This window comes from Coptis chinensis, chromosome 4 (genome assembly GCF_015680905.1).
Source record: "Coptis chinensis isolate HL-2020 chromosome 4, ASM1568090v1, whole genome shotgun sequence".
Classification (NCBI taxonomy): domain Eukaryota; kingdom Viridiplantae; phylum Streptophyta; class Magnoliopsida; order Ranunculales; family Ranunculaceae; genus Coptis; species Coptis chinensis.
In genome coordinates, this window is record NC_141459.1 from 106,751,144 (window position 1) to 106,762,317 (window position 11,174).

Below are 11,174 nucleotides of genomic sequence, written 5' to 3' on the forward strand. Positions count from 1 at the left end.
GATTGAGAATGATGAATGTGAATTTTTAGTAACTTTAGGGTTCTGCAGATTTGTTATCCTGCTACCTGTCATCTCATTCTTATTCCGCATTTGGGCCACGTGACATGTAACCCTGTAGGTCATGCAACCGGGTTTCTGAGGAGAGATATAGCTTATCATATCTTGGGCCAAGATGGTAGCAGACATAAGACTTTAGACTTATTTGGTGTGATTTCCCCAAATGGTGTAAAACGAATATGGGCCTGGTAAAAGGGTAAACAATTAACCCACATTTGGATTTCAATAGAGAACCATACAAAAACCCAGGAAATCATTTATGTTAGTTAACGTCACTCTTCAAACATAACATTAGCAATTTTTTTTTTTTTTTTTACTTGACTGAGTTGTTGGAAATGGCGATGTGGAGAAGAGCAGCATGTGTTGTTGGATTGTTGGGTCGCCCGCTGGTAACAAATTTTCCTTCTCTTTCCCATTCCAAGACTAGTTCTACTACTTCCTCTTTCTCCTATTTTGTACGGGACAGATGTAAATCAGGGACACTTGGACTCGATGAGGCTTTATGTCTGTTTAATAAGTTGATTCAGATGAAACACTCGCCTTCCATTTTCCCTTTTAACCAATTACTAGGAGCACTTGTCAAGATGAAACACTTTTCTGTCGCTTTATCTATGTCCAAAAGGATGGATGCCGCTGGTATTCAACCTAATATTGTTACACTTTCTATACTAATCAATTGTTACTCCAATATGGGTCGGGTTGATTTCGGTTTTGCTGTCTTCGGGAGTATTCTGAGACGCGGATTTGAACCTGATGCTGTTACTTTGAACACCCTACTTAAGGGGATGTGTAAAGGGGGTAAAGTTGCCGAAGCTATAGATCTTTTTACCCAAATGCTGGAAAACGGATATCCATGCAATGAAGTCAGTTATGGGACAGTAATGAATGGGATTTGCAAGTCTGTGAATTCTACTGCTGCTCTTCAATTCAAGAGGGCAATGGAAAAGAGAGAGTTTACTCCTGGTGTTCATATATACACTATGCTTATCGACACCCTTTGTAAGGAAAATTTGGTGAACGAGGCATGGAATCTATTTCAGGAAATGACCTCCAGAAACCTTACACCTGATGTTATCACCTACACCTCTTTGATTTGCGGGCTATGTGGATCTGGTCGATGGAAAGAGTCCATGCATTTATTGGACAAAATGTTGGCGCAGAATGTCACACCAAATGTTGTAACTTTTAACATTTTGGTGGATGCATTTTGTAAAGAAGGCAGGGCAAACAAAGCTTTTGATTTGTTACAACTGATGTCTCAGAGAGGTTTAAAACCTGATGTTTTCACATTTACCTCTTTAATCAGGCACCTATGCACATCAAATCAGTGGGAAGATGCCAAGAGGGTATTCAGCCAAATGTTATCTGAGAATGTCTCACCGGATGTTGTAACTTTTAACATCTTGGTGGATTCTCTTTGCAAACAAGGTAGGATAAAGGAGGCTTTTGAGGTATTTCAAGAAATATATCAAAAAGGATTAAAGCCTACCGTTTTCACGTACAATTCTTTAATTGATGGTTTATACACTTCAGGGAAAGGGAAGGATGCAATAAGACTGTTCAATGAAATGACAGGTAGGGGAATCTTACCAAATGGACACACGTATGGTATTATAATTGATGCTTGTTGCAAAGATGGGATGGTCGATGAAGCATTTGAACTATTCCAGACAGTGATTGAAAGAGGTGACGAGGCTAACACAGTCACATACAATAGTTTGATGGATGGATATTGCTTGCAAGGGCGGATAACGGAGGCAAAATGTGTTTTCGATTTGATGGTCGCTAGAGGTCATGGTCCTACCGTAATCAGCTATAACATTTTGATCAATGGCTATTGCAAGGCTAGGAGGATGGACAACGCAGTTCAAGTTTTCAAGGAGATGCAACTTAAGGGATTCAAACCCGACACTATTACCTATAATACCCTGATAGCTGGATTTTGCAAGAGTGGAGAAGTGTTGGTGGCAAAAGAGCTTCTGAAAGACATGAAAGCTTGTGGGGAAAAACCAAACCAGTTCACATATAGTTCATTAATGCATGGCCTCTTCAGAAATGGTTGTTCTGCTGAAGCAATGGAGCTGTTCCGTGTGATGGAAAATAATGGAATGAAAGCTAATGTTCAGATTTACAACATCATCATTGATGGCATGTGCAAAGATGGTAAAATAAGTGAGGCCAAGGAAATCTTTCGTACCCTCTCAGCCAGGGATTTGCAGCTTATTAACACTAGGACATATAACGTAATGATTAGTGAATGTTTTAGAGAAGGGAATTCGAAAGAAGCTCAAGATTTGTTTTATGAGATGCAAGAGAAGGGTTTTGCTGCAGATGATTTCACGTTCAATATCATGGTCCAAGGATACCTAGACCAAAAAAATGATACCCACAAGGCAAAGCAATTTCTCAATATCCTGCTTGACAAGGGTTTCTCACCAGATGCAAAAACTAGTTCTCTTCTAGTAGACTTGTTTGTGGAAGGTGGACCAAATTCTAAAGAAATGGAGATGCTTCTCAAGCGCCTGCCAAAAGGTTGTGCTAAAGGTGATGTGCTCGATTTTACTATATGGCTAACTAGTTATTTCTTGAGATAGTGTGGCTAAGGTTAACTGGTATCTTCTCTTCTTTACTGTGATTTTTCATCTTATCATATCTGCTAAATGTTCTTTGATTTTGTTGATGAACTAAGTGAGTTGCTTGACTACCATTATAAAGCGAAGGACTATCCTCTCGGATTTCCTAGTGTGATTTGTTAGACTTTTCAGAACTATTATATACCTCATACTATGCATTCGTTTGATACATTATTCTTATGTTTTCTAGTACTTGCTAGTCTTGTTTATAGTGTGATAGTTAAGGGGGGTGGTTATATGAACTCCACCTTATCGAGACTTGAAAATAACTCCCACCTCTAAAAGTGGAGTTACAAGATGAATTGAGGACTGATTTTTGGTGGAGATAGGCATCCCATAATGGAGAACACCCCCACCAAAAATCAGCTTATACAATATATTTAAACTTGTCAAACGTTTTTTCGGAATTAGGTCCATTAGATACCACAATGTTCTAAACAATTTTTGAAGGGGTTAGACATCTTCAAAACAGCTGTTATTTGTGAGGTTGATCTCTATTGTGTGGAGAACATTTCCACCAAAAATCAGCTTCTAATTCATAGTTTTGAGTGGTGAAGTTTTTTTGGAATCACTTAAGTGGAGTTCATATAACCGCCCCATTAGTTAAAGTAGCATTTGGTTACTAAATATGTGAAAGTTCATTTGGTATGGTAGAGCCCATAGTACAAAATATCCCGATATATCGCGATATTTGGGGATATCTATCCAAATTTCAAAAAAAGATATATAAATATCACGATATGTTCAGAGATACATACGACTACAAATATCGACGATATTTGCGATATTTGCGATATTTGGAGATATTTGGATATATTTTGTGTATATAACAATTTAATTTAATATTTACCATTATATTTCAAATAAATATAAATAATATATCATGATATATCAAGAAATATCCACAATATCTACGATATTTGTCGATATTTTGGATATATCCACGATATTTGTATGTGAAACAATGTCAAATATCCTCAAAGAGGGGGATATATCCACGATACATATCCAGAAATTGAATATCGATAAATACCTATATCCTGATATTTTGTACTATGGTAGAGCCTATCATGAGAAACAATGCTGGGTTCCTTGTCCCTTTTGTGGTGCTTCTTAAGACAGGGAGGTGTCCTCATGTCTACTCATTTTGTTAAGTGCGAAATTACATACATTCTTATTGTATCAGTTCTTTCCTATTGACACACGACTATGTGAGCTTACTGCTTAGATACTTGATGGGGAGGTGTCCTGTGTCCCCATGTCTAAGCATTTTGTTCAGTGCAAAATCATATATGTTCTCATTTGAACTGTTCTTCCCTATTGACATGCGACTATGTGAGCTTTGGTACTTACAGAAAATGCTTACATGCAATTTCAGGTGCCCAAGAGGAAGTTGTTGATTCGTGACATTTACTGCAGCTAAGTTTCATGGCCAAAAAGTCTTCAGCAACTTTAACATAAGAGGATCTGATAAAGCAATTTTATTGGGATCATTATTTCTAACTTCTGTTCAGCATATATTGCATCCGGCATTGTTGACAATCTTTGAATGGTGTCCCTGCAACAAGGCAGTATGATGGAAAGATAAAAGTACACCCACAAGTAAAACTCTCATGGAGAGTGAGTTCGAACATCTTTCAATGGTCCTTTCCGAATTGGATAGTGTCCGACTTTGAACACCTGTTAAAACTCAAGTGTTGTTATAAACTTATAATCTGGATGCAAATAAAATTGTTGGGTTCCCTGCGATGCAGCTGTCTTTACAGAAATTGTTCATACACCAATGGTTGGCAGAAATCCGTATTACAAACTCTAGTGGCACTGTGGGAGACTTTACAGAAATTAGCTGTTGTGTTTCTTTAATCTGCCCTCTCAATTCTCAATACCTCAAAAGCATTTGCCTGCAATCAAGTATCCATCTATGCGCAACTGCCCCATCTAGCGTGAAGAAGGATTCATGAGACTAAATATTAACGTAATACGAACACAAGCAGTTATATAGGTGACATAAAACACCATTAAAATTGAAATAAGCCAAAACATAAAATTGGCTATAGACTCAGTAGTAATAGCTTTTTACTTCTTAACGCTCAATTCGGAGAAATCAGTTTGCATGAGAACTCAATCTTGGACACTTAAGTACCAAAACACCAAGTTAACTAACTAAAAGAACAATCAAATTATTCATCAGACATCACAATCAAACACAGAAAAAAAAAGAGAGGGGGATCACAAGTGCAGATCAGAAAAAAAAAAATGTAAGATAACTAAAGAAACAATTGAAGAGAAACTAAGTAAATTAATACCAAGCTGGGTAAGAGCATAAGCAAGTCTTAGACATCTTTCAAGCATAAATAACAGACACTCTATCTCTGTATACAATACCTCAAGACAAATGAAAAGAGACTTTGTCTCAAAACTGAAAAAAAAGATTTCTTAACACATTCTGTCTGTATACATTGTCTATTTATACTAAACACTTAACAAAGAAAACTAAACTGATTACAGAGAGAGAAATGTTTGTTACAACTGCCTAACTAACTCAAGCTGACGTGGATTCTTTTCTCATTGTTTTCTTGTTTTTCTGAATCACTTTGTATTCTCTTGCTTATTAGCCTCCCTCAAGCTAAAGGGAGCTTGCCTCACTGAAAGCTTGTAAATTAGCTCCTGGAAACGAGAAGTGGCCAAACCTTTTGTGAATACGTCTGCAACTTGATTTGCTGTACAAACATATTTAATTTCAAGAAGTTTAGCAGTAACCAACTCTCTGACATAATGGTAATCAACCTCCAAATGTTTGGTCCTAGCATGAAAAATAGGATTACTGGAAAGAGATATAGCAGAGATATTGTCACACCATAGCAAAGGAGGATTTAACAGAGGAATTTTCAGATCATTAAGTAAAATGCAAATCCAATAAATCTCAGCTGCAGTATGGGCTAAACTTCTGTATTCAGACTCAGTGCTCGATCTAGAGACAGTTGTTTGCTTCTTAGCACTCCAAGAAATAAGATTCTGACCAAAATAGATGCAAAAGCCAGAAGTTGATCTCCTATCAGTTGGACATCCAGCCCAATCAGCATCAGAATAGGCAGTAATGGCAGTAGAACCTTCCGTGAAAAATAAGCCTTTATCAATTGTACCTGTATGGTCAAATTTTACAACAATTGAGATCACTGTATCTCTCTCTTACTCTCTCTCTATTTTTTCTGTCCTCCTTTTTTTCTCCCTTCTCCTCTCCTGATTTTCTCTATATATATCCCATAACCGCTCCCTTTCTCCAACCGCTCCATCTTCTTTAACCGCTCTCCATGATCTTTTCCGTGTCCCACGTCTGCCCCCATTGTCCAACCGTCTCTCTAAGTATCATGTCTGGCTACTGTGCTCCACCTACCTTTCCCTTAATCCACATCCATTTAGGTCCCCGATACTTCACTGAATCTTATGCCTCACCAGGTTCCGCGATATATCACTGTTCCGCGGCTTGATCCGTCGCTCCCACTCCTTCTCTGCCGTCATAGGGTAGCTCTCGGCAATTGTATTGCCGCGGACACGATCCGTTACACTAGGTTTCTTCCTCGCTATTCGGCATACGACCCACTTGCCACCTATAACCCCACGTGTCATGAATACGCCCTATACAGATGCCCCTCTCGGTCCCGTTTGATGTTCCGCGATATCGTTTTAAGTCCGCGGATAAACTACAAGACCGAGAAAAATCTCCCCCTTTCTTTTACATCTGTGGCATGTGCACCCATGGCACGTGCGCTATTATTGTATCTCGATGTCCGATCCGCACGTGCATCGAGCCTGTCATTTCGGCGCATGCACCTCGAGCCTGCTTTTCCATTCTTCAAGGCCCCACGTGTCCCTTGTTCCATGGTACTTTTCCCAAATGAAATAACTCTTTTGCCCTTGTCGATCAATATCCCGCCCAAACCTCTCTCTTCCTTCAAAACCCCAAAACTCATCTCTAACCTTTTCATTTTCCTCTTCCTCCAGTTTCTTCCCCGTTTCTTCCTGCTCTTCATCTTCAGTGGGTCTTTGATTTGGCAAGATTCGAACTTCCCTCTCGTTGCTATTTGCCGCTTTGCTCCTCAGGTTTGTCTTCCCCCCTTAGTTCTTGTCATTGTTCCGATTTCTCTTCCTCCATAGCCTATTTTCCTCATTTCTTCGGTTTAGGGCTTCTTCGTTGTTTAATTTGGTCGTATGCGAGTCGAATCGGCGAGTTCCTCAACTACCGACGATGGATCGGAGTCCTCCGCTCCCGGATCTAGCGGTCACACCGTGAACATATCGACTCGCGGCCGGGCTCTGCTAGCCCCGCCGCGGAACCTTCCACCTCGGGAAGGAAAGCCACTCGCCTCTCCCCCATCCTACGGCTGTAGGCCCAACTTAGACGCGATTAAAAGTCGCTTATGGCATCCCCGCCAACGTGATCCTTGAGCACGCGTGCGGCGCCTCCCATTTCCCCACATCTAGTCCCACCGCGGTCCGGGTCTCTCATTGCAGGCGTTGGTCGGATAGCGGCCCGATTGCGATTTCCCTAACTCTCCTTGATGTCAAAGTATGTAACCACTTCAACATCCCCCTGTCAAGGCATTGGTAACTATTTAGGCATTATATATGCCGCAGAGATCATTACAACAAAACCCATTCTCCCAAAATCCAACTCTGCGATATGATAGCTCACTACTATATAAAGAAAGAGTACCAAATTTGGTAGTGTAGGATATCGATCTTTACGTACCCGTCCATGAAGAAGTCCTTTATCCTCCACCTTACTACCTCGATAAAGTGTGGCATCATTATCCGTTATATGTGTCCGGTAGTTTTACGTCGCGGATCTTCCATCGGCGTTTCTCTAAGGCATCTCGGTTTCCTTTCTAGTGGTATCGTCAAACTTTTTTTATTAAGCCGTGCTTTCGTTCCTAACTTTACTTTTAACTTGTCTTTCTTTTTGTATCACAGTTGGAGACCGGTTCGCGATCCAACTTTACAACGGTGTCTACTCGGCTATTTTTCAAAAAACTCCAGCGACTTGGGCGATGAGCGAGTGAAGTCCTCGGCATAGATCGAGAAAAGGGCCATCCTCTTCTCCTTGATCCTTCGTTGAAAAATATTGGTCCGTATCAAGGTCCACTTTATCGCCCGACCCTCCCAAAGAGACTCCCCAAACCCTCTCCCCAAAGAGAAAGCCCTACAAATTTTTAAGTATACCAACAAGATATCGCATTCGAGCCGTAACGCGTTTTGCCAGCTGCATCCAAGGCCCATCCCCCCTTTCTATATACGCCCCTCTTCCTCCTACTGGCTGTAGCGGATTGGGAAGACGACTTAGATCAACCTTCCTCCCCGGTTCAAGAAGCGCCCATGGCCTCTGCTAACCTCAAATTGTGGGATAGTGACTCGGGGGGATGAACCCGTTGAAGTTCTTGCTAAGAGCCTCTGCTAAAAGGCGAGGGCTGCGGCCTGATCCCACTTCTTCTGCTCTTTGTCTTTGCCGCGGCCTCCTTCTTCTGCACGCCGTCCCACTATAAATTCCCAACCATCTAGATCAGTCTCCCCTGGCGTACCTGATATATGGCGACCTCAGTTCAGGGCTAGAGATCGCGAAGTAACTATACGCGACTCGGCCCTGGACAATCCCTCTGTGGCTGCGTCTCTTTTCTTCAGTTCTCACCTGCCCAAAGATCAAGCATACGGTGATTCTGGCAGCTTTGCATCTCATAGAACATCCATATACCATGGTTGGGAAAAGGTACTATTCTGTTTCTTGCATCTTCTTAGTATTTTTAACACTTTGATAACCCGTTACCCTTTTCAGCTGAGCTTGGATATTGGTTATATGATCCACGGTCTCACCAACACGCTGGAATCTGTGGAGACCATGAAGCAAGAGATTGAAGGACCTGACGGCTGGAAGGCCAAATATGCTGCGTTGGAAAAAGATCGCGATGCTCTTCGTTATTGTGGCCGTGAAGGCCCAAAAGCGCGCTCAGTGTCAGGAGCGAGCAAAGTGACTATGTTTCAGGTGTTTCATCCAAACTAGAGAGCCAGAAAGAGGCAGCTAAGGTCGCCACTTAGGTCGCCGTAGATAAAGCTGTTCAAGATGCCGCAGACCGTTTTCGCAGCCTTGCGGAGAAGAAGATTAGCCGCGAGCTTAAGCATCAGCTCGAGGAACTTTCCGCGGCCGGTCGCCTCCTTCCTGTTCAGAGTGCAGATCCTCCAACAGTGCGCCCTCCAACTGTTGCATCGACTTCAGCTCCTTCCTCGGTCCCATGTGCAACTGAAGCCGTTAATTCCGTTAAGCCTGCCCCCATGATCGTGGATATTCCCCTCCCTTCCGCGGTGGTGGTGGAATCGGTTGCTTGCTCGCGGGAATGTGGGCGAAGGGCCTCAGTAATTTCTAGGAATTCCGATTGATGTTTTGTACATAAAATGTACTTCCTTGTACTTTTGAGATTTTGTGTTTCCCACTTTGACAGTGTTTGAATGTACCATCTATTTCACTGGTTTCTGGGAATGGCCAGCAGGTCTTCAATGTTAATTACTTTGCAGTCTAGATTTCTTCTCTTTATCATTGTATCTATTTTATTCTCAATTGAGTTGTACTCAAAATTTGCAGTAGGTGCCCCAATATGAGTGTAAGTATTAAGTTGTGACGCCTGATGGGACACTTATTCGTACAATCTTGTTGATTTGGACGATAGTCCGCAAAGGGTTTCTTCCCTCTTGTTTCTCTGGCGGCTGTGATGCCTATAGGGGCAACTCAGCTTGCCCCCAGTCTATTCAGACGTTTAGTCCGCGAAGGGTTCCTCCCCCGACTCTCTCAAACGGCTGTGAAGCCTGGAGGGGCAACTCCGCTTGCCCCCAAGTTGATTCGGACTTGTAGTCCGCGAAGTGCTCCTCCCCCCCGCTTTCTCCGACGGCTGTGAAGCCTGGAGGGGCAACTCTGCATACCCTCAAGTTGATGCGGACATGTAGTTCGCGAAGGGCTCCTCCCCCCCGCTTTCTCAAAGGGCTGTGAAGCCTGGAGGGGCAACTCAGCTTGCCCCCAAGTTGATTCGGACATATAGTTCGCGAAGGGCTCCTCCCCCCTTCTTTCTCAAACGGCTGTGAAGCCTGGAGGGGCAACTCAGCTTGCCCCCAAGTTGATTCGGACTTGTAGTCCGCGAAGGGCTCCTCCCCCGCTTTCTCCGGCGGGGTGAAGCTGGAGGGGCAACCTTCGGCTTGCCCCCAAGTTGATTCGGACATATAGTCCGCGAAGAATCCCCCCCAGCTCTCCGGCGGGGTCAGTGAAGCTGGAGGGTAACTTCGGCTTGCCCCCAAGTTGATTGGACATATAGTCCGCGAAGGGCTCCTTCCCCCCGCTTTCTCAAACGGCTGTGAAGCCTGGAGGAGCAACTCAGCTTGCCCCCAAGTTGATTCGGACTTGTAGTCCGCGAAGGGCTCCTCCCCCCCGCTTTCTCCGACGGCTGTGAAGCCTGGAGGGGCAACTCAGCTGGCCCCCAAGTTGATTTGGAGTACGATGTCAAACTTCCTTCTGCTTTCCATACCAACGATACAGTAGAAGGACTTCTTTTATTCATGGATAAAAATATAGTGTACCAGTATTACACTCCGACTCACACATCTCACTAGTAAACTAAACAAGGCTTTCACTACGGTAAATTTTCAACATTCTTACATTCCACGGTTTATCAATCTTTTCCCCTGCCGAAGTCCATAGCCTATAAGTTCCAGAAGTTCCCTTTTCCGTCACGACATATGGTCCCTCCCAATTAGGTCCCAGTTTGCCGTCGTTCTCCTTCCTGGTGGCCGGCGTAACCCGTCGCAGCACCTGATCCCCTACATTGAAAGTTCGCGGCTTCATCTTTTTATCATACTGTCTCTGTAGCTTCCGATGATATTCTTCCAGACGAATACGCGCCAATTCTCTTTTTTCCTCTATGAAGTTCAACTCCGTGGTCAGAATCCCCTCATTTTTGCCTGACTCCACTGCGCTGGTTCTTGTTGATTTCTCTATCATTTCCACCGGAATCACGGCTTCTACTCCATACGCCATCGTGAATGGTGATTCATTTGTAGATGTCCGCGGTGTGGTGCGGTAAGCCCATAGCACATGATGCAACCTTTCATTATGCTCCGCTTCCGCTCTTCCGGCTTCTTCTTAAGAATGTCCATTATGATTTTGTTGAAGCCTCTCACTGTCCATTCCCCTCGGATTGTATGGGGGCGGAGAACCCTACTTCACCTTTTAAACGCTGAAGGAACTTTCGTACCTTTCCCCGATGAATTAGGTTCCATTATCCGCGATGATTGTATGTGGCAATCCAAACCTACAAATTATATTTTTTCCACGAAAATTTGTTCACATTTTCTTCCTTGACTTGACTTGTTGCGGTGCCACTCCTTCCACCCACTTTGTAAAATAATCGGTTCTTTGCCAACATAAATCTCCTCTTTTGCCGCTTGCGTTGG

At 43.0% G+C, this 11,174-nt stretch overlaps 2 protein-coding genes across 4 annotated transcripts; one reads left to right on the forward strand and one right to left on the reverse strand.

Annotated features, from left to right (window-relative positions):
* Positions 1-330: 330 nt before the first annotated feature.
* On the forward strand, positions 331-4,439 carry LOC147506729 (uncharacterized). Of its 3 annotated transcripts, XM_086558788.1 has the most exons (3): positions 346-1,485; positions 1,591-2,601; positions 4,069-4,439. In XM_086558788.1, the coding sequence occupies exons 1-3, from the start codon at positions 393-395 to the stop codon at positions 4,095-4,097; spliced, it is 2,133 nt and encodes a 710-aa protein (XP_086414914.1). In that variant the 5' UTR covers positions 346-392; the 3' UTR covers positions 4,098-4,439. The 3 variants fall into 3 exon arrangements, with proteins under 3 accessions (XP_086414912.1, XP_086414913.1, XP_086414914.1); XM_086558786.1 differs by having other exon boundaries at positions 331-2,601; XM_086558787.1 differs by having other exon boundaries at positions 345-2,589.
* A 5,899-nt stretch (positions 4,440-10,338) lies between these two features.
* Positions 10,339-10,758, reverse strand: LOC147506730 (uncharacterized). The gene has a single exon (XM_086605828.1). The coding sequence runs from the start codon at positions 10,756-10,758 to the stop codon at positions 10,339-10,341; it is 420 nt and encodes a 139-aa protein (XP_086461954.1).
* Between the last annotated feature and the right edge of the window lie 416 nt (positions 10,759-11,174).